The sequence below is a fragment of the Scomber japonicus genome, chromosome 4, assembly GCF_027409825.1.
Source record: "Scomber japonicus isolate fScoJap1 chromosome 4, fScoJap1.pri, whole genome shotgun sequence".
Taxonomy (NCBI): Eukaryota; Metazoa; Chordata; class Actinopteri; order Scombriformes; family Scombridae; genus Scomber; species Scomber japonicus.
The window spans coordinates 12,863,215-12,873,231 of record NC_070581.1 but is presented as its reverse complement, the minus strand read 5'-3'; the positions used below and the strand labels follow the sequence as shown (position 1 = coordinate 12,873,231).

Below are 10,017 nucleotides of genomic sequence, written 5' to 3'. Positions count from 1 at the left end.
GTGTTATTAGTAAACATTGTTTGGACCCAGCAACACAATCTGAATCTTATCTAATCTACAGCTTGTTCTGTACAAAGGACAGTTTTTACAACTCCCACAAAGCAAACGGTCTCACTTAAGCTTTTGACAACACAACGAGGTTATCTGTTCGAACACACTTGTCGTCTTTTCATTATGAGTGTTAATGTGTTTTTCAGAAAATTAAAAAATTCTTTTAATGTGTCCAGACTGAGCTCAATGATGATTACATATATTAAACTTTCAAAAGGTTTAGTATGAGACGTGTTCTTATCACAAAGGTGTGACACACTAAAAATGTAAAGAAAATAGACTTTAATGGGGTGTGAATATAAAATCTCAAGTGTGGACGCACCCCAGTAGCCTTACTGGTCAAGACATATGCCATATAACCACCATCATTCTCTCCCATCAATTCCTGTCATATCTCCACCGTTCCTATAATAACTGTATAAAATGTCCCCAGAAAAGTACATCTAGTGTGCAAAGATTTTGAAATTGAACTGTGTCCCACAATATGTACCAAATATATTGGGATAAACATCATCTTTGTCCTGAAATGTGTATTTTTCTGTAGGACGCGTATTTTTTGTGGGATTTAGATTGAATGTAATCTTCACCATCTCACAGAGGTTTGCAGTTCCTCACACATAACCCCCGAGGTGATGCTGACATAAAGAGAAACAGTCACTTCTTCTCTATACCCTCTGGTGCTATATTACTGTGTCCCCTCTCCCTCCTCTTCCTCCCCTCAAAACTCCTCTCCCTCGTGATTCTACCCCCCCCCCCCCCTCCTCATTTTCCTTGTGACTCTCCAAATCCTTGTTGGTTTGATTCCAAACTCCAGCTACCATCCTACACCTCCTTATCTCCTCTGACACATCTTTACACCCACTTCTCACTACATCTTTTTTCCACCTTCACCCTCAGCTAAACCTCCTCTCTACCTTTTAGAGAGATTGAAGTTGAGAATTTACTCTCCGATTGATCCAACCCACATCTGAAATCGCTCACATGATGGGTTTTTTTCTCCAGAATCATGTGTGCACATCACTTTAGGCCAAAGAAACAGAAACCACAAGCTTTAACAGGGACCCTCACTGCATGACGACAAAGTAAGAAACACGATGAAGGCCACAAACCACATTATAAATATAGAAAATGCAACATTTAAACAATGTTGTGATGGCAAAGATTCAGAAAATCTTCCACTGAAAACAAAATAAGATTTCTGCTTTTTCATTTCTGCTCAGCATTGTAAAAACATTTATAAGAGGCTTCTTATCTCTTATTCATGGCCTTTTAGTGAAAAGAACAAGAGGGAAATGTGTGTTTATGTGTGAGTAGGCTATGAGTTGCACACACACTTATTTTCACTCACTTCCTTAATTCTGTTTCCATCTTCTTTTGCAGCAAAAGAACATCATGGCGGAGAGAAACGTGCTACTCAAGAGTCTGAAACACCCATTTCTGGTTCGGCTCCACTACTCCTTTCAGACCCCAGAGAAGCTCTACTTTGTCCTCGACTACGTTAACGGGGGAGAGGTACATGTCGTAATAAGCATATTTCTCGAAATGTAGAACTATTCCTTTAACATTACAAAATTACTATACATGACACCTTTATCTTCTATCTAGGCAAACAGGCAAAACGACCTTTGTGTAAAGAAACTGAAACTATTAATTTCCTTTTTATTTTTCCCTCTGTCTCTCTGTAGTTGTTCTTCCACCTGCAGAGAGAGAGGTGTTTCTCTGAGCCCAGAGCCAGGTTCTATGCTGCAGAGGTAGCGAGTGCTATCGGATACCTTCACTCCCTCAACATCGTTTACAGGTCAGACAGGACCAAAAGTGAACAAATTCACTAAACACCTGTTTGTGTTTTAACTTTCTACCTTGATTTGCTTTAATCTGCGTGTTCTTGTTCTGTTGCAGAGATCTGAAGCCAGAGAATATTCTATTAGACTCTCAGGTGAGTCAGACTCAACATGTTTGCTTGGACTCCTTTGTATAAATCGATATGGTAGAATCATATTTGTGTGACTGAAATGTGAACTTGTGTGCAGGGCCACATTGTACTGACAGATTTTGGTCTGTGCAAAGAAGGTGTGGAACCAGAAGGGACCACCTCCACTTTCTGTGGGACTCCAGAAGTAAGTAAAAACTATACATTTAAATTCATGAAGTGATTTGCAGTGGGGTTGATTTGACCATTACAGATTTGTCCATCTCCTTAAACCCTTTTCTTTGTTTTTCTCTCTCTCTCTCTGAAGTACTTGGCACCAGAAGTTCTTCGTAAGGAACCATATGACAGGACAGTGGACTGGTGGTGTCTAGGAGCAGTGCTCTATGAGATGATCTACAGCCTGGTATGAGTGTGTGAGTGTGTGTGTGTGCGTCTGTGTGTTTCAGACTTAAGACCAGTTAATTGGGGACAGCTTGTGTAACTGGGGACAAAGGTTGTGTGCCAATTGGGAAAAGGCAGATTTTTGGGTCCATGGTTGAGGTTAGGGTTGAGGAATATCTCCAGGTCTATGTAATGTCCCCAAAAGTGACCATGGTCAGACTATGTCATAAGAAGTTTCACATTTAGACCTGAGGGTGTAAACCAAAATGGAAAGGGTCTTTTGAAACAATAAAACATTAGGATGTATCCTCTTAGGAGCATGAATGTACACAACATATTTGAATGAATGTTTAGCCTCTGGCCTGTTTTTCAAGATATCTTGTCATGAATTCTTTAGTTTCTTTAATTCCTTTAGTCAAAGAGACATTTAGACCCATGGTGCCAACAAACAAGGTTTACAACTTTTAAACAACTATTAAATGGATAGCCATTAAATTTTATACAGACATTTATGGTCTCCAGATAATGAACCCCAATGACTTTGGTGAATCATAGTCCTAATACAAGGAGACATATATTGGCATATATATTGTATGTTATGTTGCATTGTGTCATTTTAATGAGGTCTGTACCTGACCCTCCCCATCAGCCTCCTTTCTATAGCCGTGATGTTGGAGAAATGTATGATGGGATCCTCCACAAGCCGCTACCGCTGCCTCCAGGGAAGTCTGACGCCGTTAGCACTCTGCTGATGGGTCTTCTGCAGAAAGACCAACACAGACGCCTTGGGGCCATCGCCGACTTTGTGAGTGTGTTATTATCTGTACATTAACAGATGGTTTCCCAGACAAGAAATAAGCCAAGTCAAAGTCCGAGACAATTATTATTATTATTATGATTTTCAAAGGACAACTCTATTAAATGTTACTTTAATTGAAGATTAGATTTAATCTCTGTTGGGAAACTAATCCCAAACAATATAAAATATCTTTTAAGAGATTTTGACTTTTTTTTGTGAGGATCTGCATCCTGCCCCCCTGAGGGAATTTGATATACTTAATGTCCAACCTTCTATTGGAGTGCCAGTGAAATCAAATGTATGTATACAGTATACAGTAACACATGTATAATATTTGTGTCTTTTATTTATAGTTAGAAATAAAGAACCACATCTTTTTCTCTCCAATCAACTGGGACGACCTTTACCACAAGAGAATCACTCCGCCTTATAACCCTAACGTGGTGAGTTGTTCAGACTGCCTACCTGTGTGTCAACTGTGACTGATCATCAAGTTATAGTTATTATAAGTTATCTCTGTGAACCTGCTTCTGCACTCTGTTTACTGTCAGCTGAGTGTGCTCAACTCATGACATCTGTGTTCCAAATTTGTCTTCTACTGTACAATCTTTTACCTTCCCTCAAGGCTTTTTTCTTTTAATGCACAACATATTTTCCAGTGGAATCAGCAATTAAACCCTCCTTTTGTATTCTTCTCCAAATCTCAGTCACTTTACATATTTTCTTGATTCTCTTAATCCTATCTTCCTCTTTTTACTTTTGGAATTTTTGGTCAAATTGTTTTTCTTACCTCAAGTGACCCCTCACCTCTTATCCCATCATAAATACCCAAAGAGTTCAAGTGTATGACATCTGGACATGACTGGAACCATACTTATTGTGCATCAAGAGGATTTATATAAGCCTGTCCCTGACTTCAATTACACAATTCTTTCATCTTTCAGAGAGGCCCAGCTGACACTCAGCATATTGACCCAGAGTTCACCAGAGAAATGGTCCCTAACTCTGTGAGTCGGACCCCGGAACTCAACGCCAGCACCAGCTCCAACAACGCCTTCAATGGATTCTCCTTCGTCGGCACCGAGGACAGTTTTCTGTGAGACAGGACATTTCTGTTGAATGTTTGAACAGGGTGATTGATTTTAATAGAGTGAATGCACCTCTTTTGAGGGAAGATCTCATGAAACTAAGAGCACCTCATGTACCATGGCTGCCATTGCAGACCATGTTGGACTTCTGCAGGGATTTCCGAATTGCTCCGCATCAGTGCGCAGCAGAAAGAGAGCATGTTTAAAACAAAATGCCTGCAATGGAAATATCTCTGTGTACAATAAAAATGTAAAGTTATTTGCCTACAAGTTTTCCAATATCTGCTCCTAAAGAGGCAGTGAGGAATCTCACATTAGTATGAGCTTTCACACTGATGCAGTGCATATAATCTATATTCCATTCATTTGCAATGGAAGGGGTGGGGGGGGGCATGTGAAGCTGGATTTAGCCAGAGGAGGTTTTGATAGTTTTTTTTCTCACACAGATATTGTCATATTGTGTCTGTTAAACCAGACTTTATGTTATAATCCCTTGTGAAACTGTCTCACTAAACACTTTTGTTTTTTTTAGAAAACATATCTAAATGCTTTGAAATAGGGAGTTGACATCTTTATGGCCAGAAAACCAAATGAATGAAAGAATCTATTTAACTGAGATTCTTGATAACTGTCAGAACAACATTATACATTGTTTGATATTTTAACATCAGTAAATATTTGTCCATCTTTGTCACGTTGGTATGATGTGTTGAAGTAAAACAGCCCATTGCTGAGAGGACTGGCAGCCTCTACTAGCTTCTGTATTGTATTTAAAGTGAAGCAAAGTCAGATTTCACTGGGAAACTGTTGTATGGCTTCATAGCACAAAGACTTATTCCTATACATCACTAAAGTTACTTTCTCAGCAAAGAAAGAAAGAATTGACACTTCTCTTCCAGTTTGAAAGGAGTTAAAGCTTTCATACTGTAGAAGATCATGATACACATAAAAGACTAACAATAAAAATCAATATGTTCCATTATGTTTTTCTTCTTCTTCAGTAAAGACCAAAAGAAAGGTGAAAAAACAACAGTACACTAAATGTAAAAACAGTAATGTAACACTGTGAATGATGCAGCTGGTGTGACACAAATGCTCTTAGTCCTCACAGCAGTGGTTTGTTTTTGTCCATGATACACTGATCCCTGAAGCACCTTTAAAACCTTCGATCAGCTGACTGTGTTTTTTTTCTGGACTGCAGTTTGTTTTCTGTATTGTAACTCAGAAAAGTCCTCAAATATGTTTTTATTGGAAATTATTTTAGCCTGTAGCTAGCAGACAATATTAATGTTGATTATTTTTATTTCGTAATACATAACAGCGAAACATGATTGATGTAACATGTAAATATGCAGTAGCAGCTTCAATGCAATATGGATATGTACTGTTCTAATGTAATGTCAGTTTAAACCATTTGGTGCCTCTCTGCCTGATGGTGCTTGATGTTGGCAGTGATGGGTGATAACGTACATCTGATGACCAATTTATTTTTATCTCATTCAAATATACAGTATATATGTACTTAAATGTTTTGTCTGTACAGCTGATATTAAAGAGGCACCTTTCTTCCAATTTCTGAACATTTCACTCATTCAAAGTTTTAATTTCACAAAATTATGTATCAAATGCTTTTCTATGCAAACAAAAAACTCTAACAGGGAAGTAACTTTGTATTTCCCTGGAGCACAGCTTTCATTTCTTCTGATAAACATTAATGGAAAAACACACTTTGACCCTCCTAGTTCACTATGCTCCCTTTAAAGCTGTGAGCCTGCGTGCCAAGCTGTTATTTCCTGAATGGTCCTGTAAACAGAGGGGCTGACGATAGAGGCTGTAAGGTCACGCTGCCAGCAGCCACGTGACGTCATAGTAAGAAACCGTGTGTGTTTGTGTGTGTGTACATAGAAAACTTGTCAATAAATCAAACTGCTATGAAAACATTTGCATGTTCTTTTTTATGAACCATTAAACATGTGTGCATATCAGAAACAATGTTTTTGGTAATTAACCAGTGACCACTTGAATGTTGTATGGTATTAGAAATCACTACACCTTAGTGATGGTCTGTGTGAAGAGTGCAAAGATTACACATATTATAAATCTGAGTAATGAGGTTAGGTCAGACTATTAGGCTGTTAAGGGGATTTTTATCACAATATGTCATTGGGTGTTGCCCAAAGACTATGCATATGTATATGTGTATATGATGTGGTTGAAGACATGAATGAATGAATGAATGATTTTGGGCTCTTAAAGCGATGGTTCGGTGTAATTTCGACCTTGCGTCATATGCACCATTACGTCTATCTAAACACCAACCTCAGCCCTTTTTAAAAATTTGGTCGCAAATTGGTGGAGTTAGAGCTATCAGCCAAATTGCTTAGTACAGGCGCTAATGGATCCAAAAGTGTATCTTGTAAATTATCCCACTAATAATGCCTAGATTGTTATCAAACTTCTACAGTAGTACAAATAGGGTCTTTACTCATAAATGGATGCATTGGAAGGTACACCAGCAATATTTACTGCTAAAATTTCATAGACCATGACATGTCTGAAAACATGAAGAGAAATTCTCTTTTATAACAACCTAAATTAACCTATATCATCATAAACACAAAATAAATTCCTTTATTGAAACTTCTTCCACCTTATTCACTTCCACAAGTGTTTATATAATTACATTATCCTGAATTTGATTTGAATCTGTTGGCTTCTTTTTTGTGATTGTGGTGTGGATAGAAGAAGAGGAAGCAGATTGCCTGAAAACCCATGTGCATTTCTGGTGAGGTCACATGAGGTGGAAATAGCGTAGGTCTTTAAGCAAAACGTTGATTATCAGTGGGTGTATTAGAAGCTGGCAACAATCATGGCCAGGGACATCAGCTCATCTTACCCTCTTCAAAAGAAGAAGTGGAAGGTGTCAACAAACTGTATTCATCCATGAACAGTGCCAACAGGATGTCTAGTTTGATTAATGTACCCAAAACAAACACATACACACTCAGCAGGTAACAGTTTCTAGATGTGAAGTACAAGAGAGCAGCAGTTCAACACTTTGATGTATCTGTTTCTGTATGCTGAGTCATTTTTTGGCACGAATGATGACATGAAAAATCTGTGAGTTACACAGACTGCAAATCAGTTAATTTGATTATATGCATGCTATCATTTTTTATTTGTTGTGTAAAATATTTGATGAGACAGAGCAGGAAAGTGACATTCCCACAGATCAGTCAGAAAATATTGTGTAAATTGTTGGAGGCAGCATACAGACTAGTCCATATGGCACAAACACACCTTTTCACACTTATGTTTGCCCAACGCAATTCTTAAGGAACTTTTTACAAACAAATAAACGTTCGTCATATTCACTAAATTCATTCCCACACAATGCTGATAAAGCCTATCGCCGCCAGATAAATCTCTTTGTATTTCACAGTGTATTGAAGTTAATCTGATGTTGGGTTTGACATTCCCATGCTGGCCAGATGAATGCATACTGTACATCCTCTATGGGCAGAGTGTGTGCACAAGAGACTTCATCAGGCTGAGTGGCTAACTTCGTGTTAGCCCTATGCTAACTTGAATGGGAATAAAATAACTGAATTATGTGGCTCTGCTAGACTTTCCAAATGTTACCTATTTGCGTGACGCTCAAAACAATTTAACTACTGCTTTACAGCCACAACAGTAGCAATGGAGTAGGCTACAGTGGAGGTATTATGTAATATGTCAACAGTGTTTTGGTGATTTTGATATTTTTTATATTGTGATGTGCTTTTAATGACACGTTTTTCAGTTTCCACTTTCTGTCACTGTTTTGGTATAGGGATTCCTGCTACCTTTAGTAAATATTTAAGAAGTTCACATTTTTTAGGAATCTATGCTATAATCTGATGGACTGTAACACTAATGGATGTGAACATAAAAAAGTAATGTCACCGTGAGACAAAAAGGCAGGCATGCATGAGTTACTTACAAGCAGCTACTAACAGCAAACTGATAGGGGATCGCTAAATAAAGCAACAAGGATTACCTAACCTGTGTAAAACATATTTAAAACAGCAGTCAGCATGTTATTCATATCTTGGCATTAGCTCATCTTGCATCTGCTCTACTCAGTTATCTGTGAACTGTGAACTTCACTGTAATAACTTCAGCTTACAGTCCTGCTTTAGACTTCAAAATGGACCTCATTTACTTTAAACATCCATGCACAATGCTACAAATACCTACATGTGTAAGCTACAGATAGCCTACACTTTGATTCATGCAAGAATGTTGCTGTAATGTCTTTCCACCTCACCCACAGAAAGGAAAAATTCAGCACAGTGTGATGTGTTATATAAATAATACCCTCCTCACCCCTTCCCTCAAACCCCCCTCTTTAAACTATAACAGTGAAAACCAGGGACACTGATAAAATCTGGCAGTGTGAAAAAAAAGACGATATAAAATAATAGGATTGTAAGATTTCATGTTTTCAAAAGCGTGTGTTTTATTTTTCAGTGGAACCTTTTTCAGTGTCAATACTTTTGTTAGCTCAGGTTTTTCTTTTCAATGGCCAAATTTAATTGCCAGTGTTCTGGCTCCAAAGTCTACATAGCAACCATTAACATTACTGTAGAACTGCCCCACCCAGTGGTCACAATGAGAAATACAACGTGAAATCAGGCTGATTGACGCAAATACATTTTATAAAACACAACAAAGTAAAGGCTATAATACATGTGCAGAGATATGTGAAGTTTTCCACCCTGGCAACATAATTGTACGACTTTTGGACGTGTTTCACAGCTTTAATGTAGACATTATGGTTTAATGCTGTGTCAAAACTAAAGATTTGACATATTCTTTCTATTCACAGGTCCATAGTGAAAAAACTCCGCAGTCTATTGTTGGAAACACTTAGAGCTAACTGTAGTTACTGAAGGTCACCAACGGTTGCTTAGCAACAGTGTTGAAGAGAGCAGGAATGAAGGTGAACACAAACATTTTCCAGGATTAATTTCATAAAATGTTAGTGTTGTAATGTGGTGTGTTGTGGAGTCTCATCTTTTCTCAAAATTACACCTTTTATAGCTGCACACCCACTTTGAATAGAAATCAGATGGATGATTTTATACATATTTTGAGACATTTTGACATTCATTAAAACTCAGTAACATGAGTTTGAACTGTGCATATCTGAAACATGTAGCCTGAACCCAGCAATGATTTTCTGAAGAGGTTAATTTAGTTAAATGTGTTGTTCTTATACAAGATTCAGTACAACTCCCACAGTTGTTTGGACACAGATTTGTTAATATTAATATTAGAGCTATAAACTGTGATTGCGGTAACCTGTCAGCCTCTGAGTAACAGCAGCTGTTCATATCGGTTACACATACGGCTTGTTTCCGGGGTTTGTTAAGGAGCAGTGGAGCCTTGGTGTTCTTGAACACACCCCACATGTTCAGCCCCGGTTAAATTTCTGTATATATTAATCCTGCTAAAGAAAACTCAAATTTCTTCAGTTGTTTCTGCATTTCAACAGTAAACACAAATTCAGTTCAGTACATGTCACTCCAGCTCGCATTTATTCCTGAATGAGCGTTTACTTTAGTTAGTGTGTATCAGTTGAAGCTGCGCCTCTCACAGTGCATACACAGCAGGGATGTGGCGCGGGTAAGTGTGGGAGACAAACCTCTCCTGGATGACAATACGCTGCCGAGCCATTTGGGTGGAAAAGTGTGTTTGTACTATGCTCATGGGGGAAATGTCTT

General features: G+C 38.1%; 1 protein-coding gene across 2 annotated transcripts in view; it reads left to right on the top strand.

Annotated features, from left to right (window-relative positions):
• The window catches only part of sgk2a (serum/glucocorticoid regulated kinase 2a), an 8,984-nt gene extending 4,721 nt beyond the window's left edge, over positions 1 to 4,263 (top strand). For both annotated transcript variants that reach the window (XM_053317449.1, XM_053317451.1), the window contains 8 exons: positions 1,432 to 1,563; positions 1,737 to 1,849; positions 1,951 to 1,987; positions 2,082 to 2,168; positions 2,289 to 2,384; positions 3,012 to 3,167; positions 3,515 to 3,604; positions 4,106 to 4,263. In XM_053317449.1, the coding sequence (XP_053173424.1) occupies positions 1,432 to 1,563; positions 1,737 to 1,849; positions 1,951 to 1,987; positions 2,082 to 2,168; positions 2,289 to 2,384; positions 3,012 to 3,167; positions 3,515 to 3,604; positions 4,106 to 4,261 (867 nt within the window). In that variant the 3' untranslated portion in view covers positions 4,262 to 4,263. The remainder of the gene's footprint in view (positions 1 to 1,431; positions 1,564 to 1,736; positions 1,850 to 1,950; positions 1,988 to 2,081; positions 2,169 to 2,288; positions 2,385 to 3,011; positions 3,168 to 3,514; positions 3,605 to 4,105) is intronic.
• The last annotated feature ends 5,754 nt before the right edge of the window (positions 4,264 to 10,017 follow it).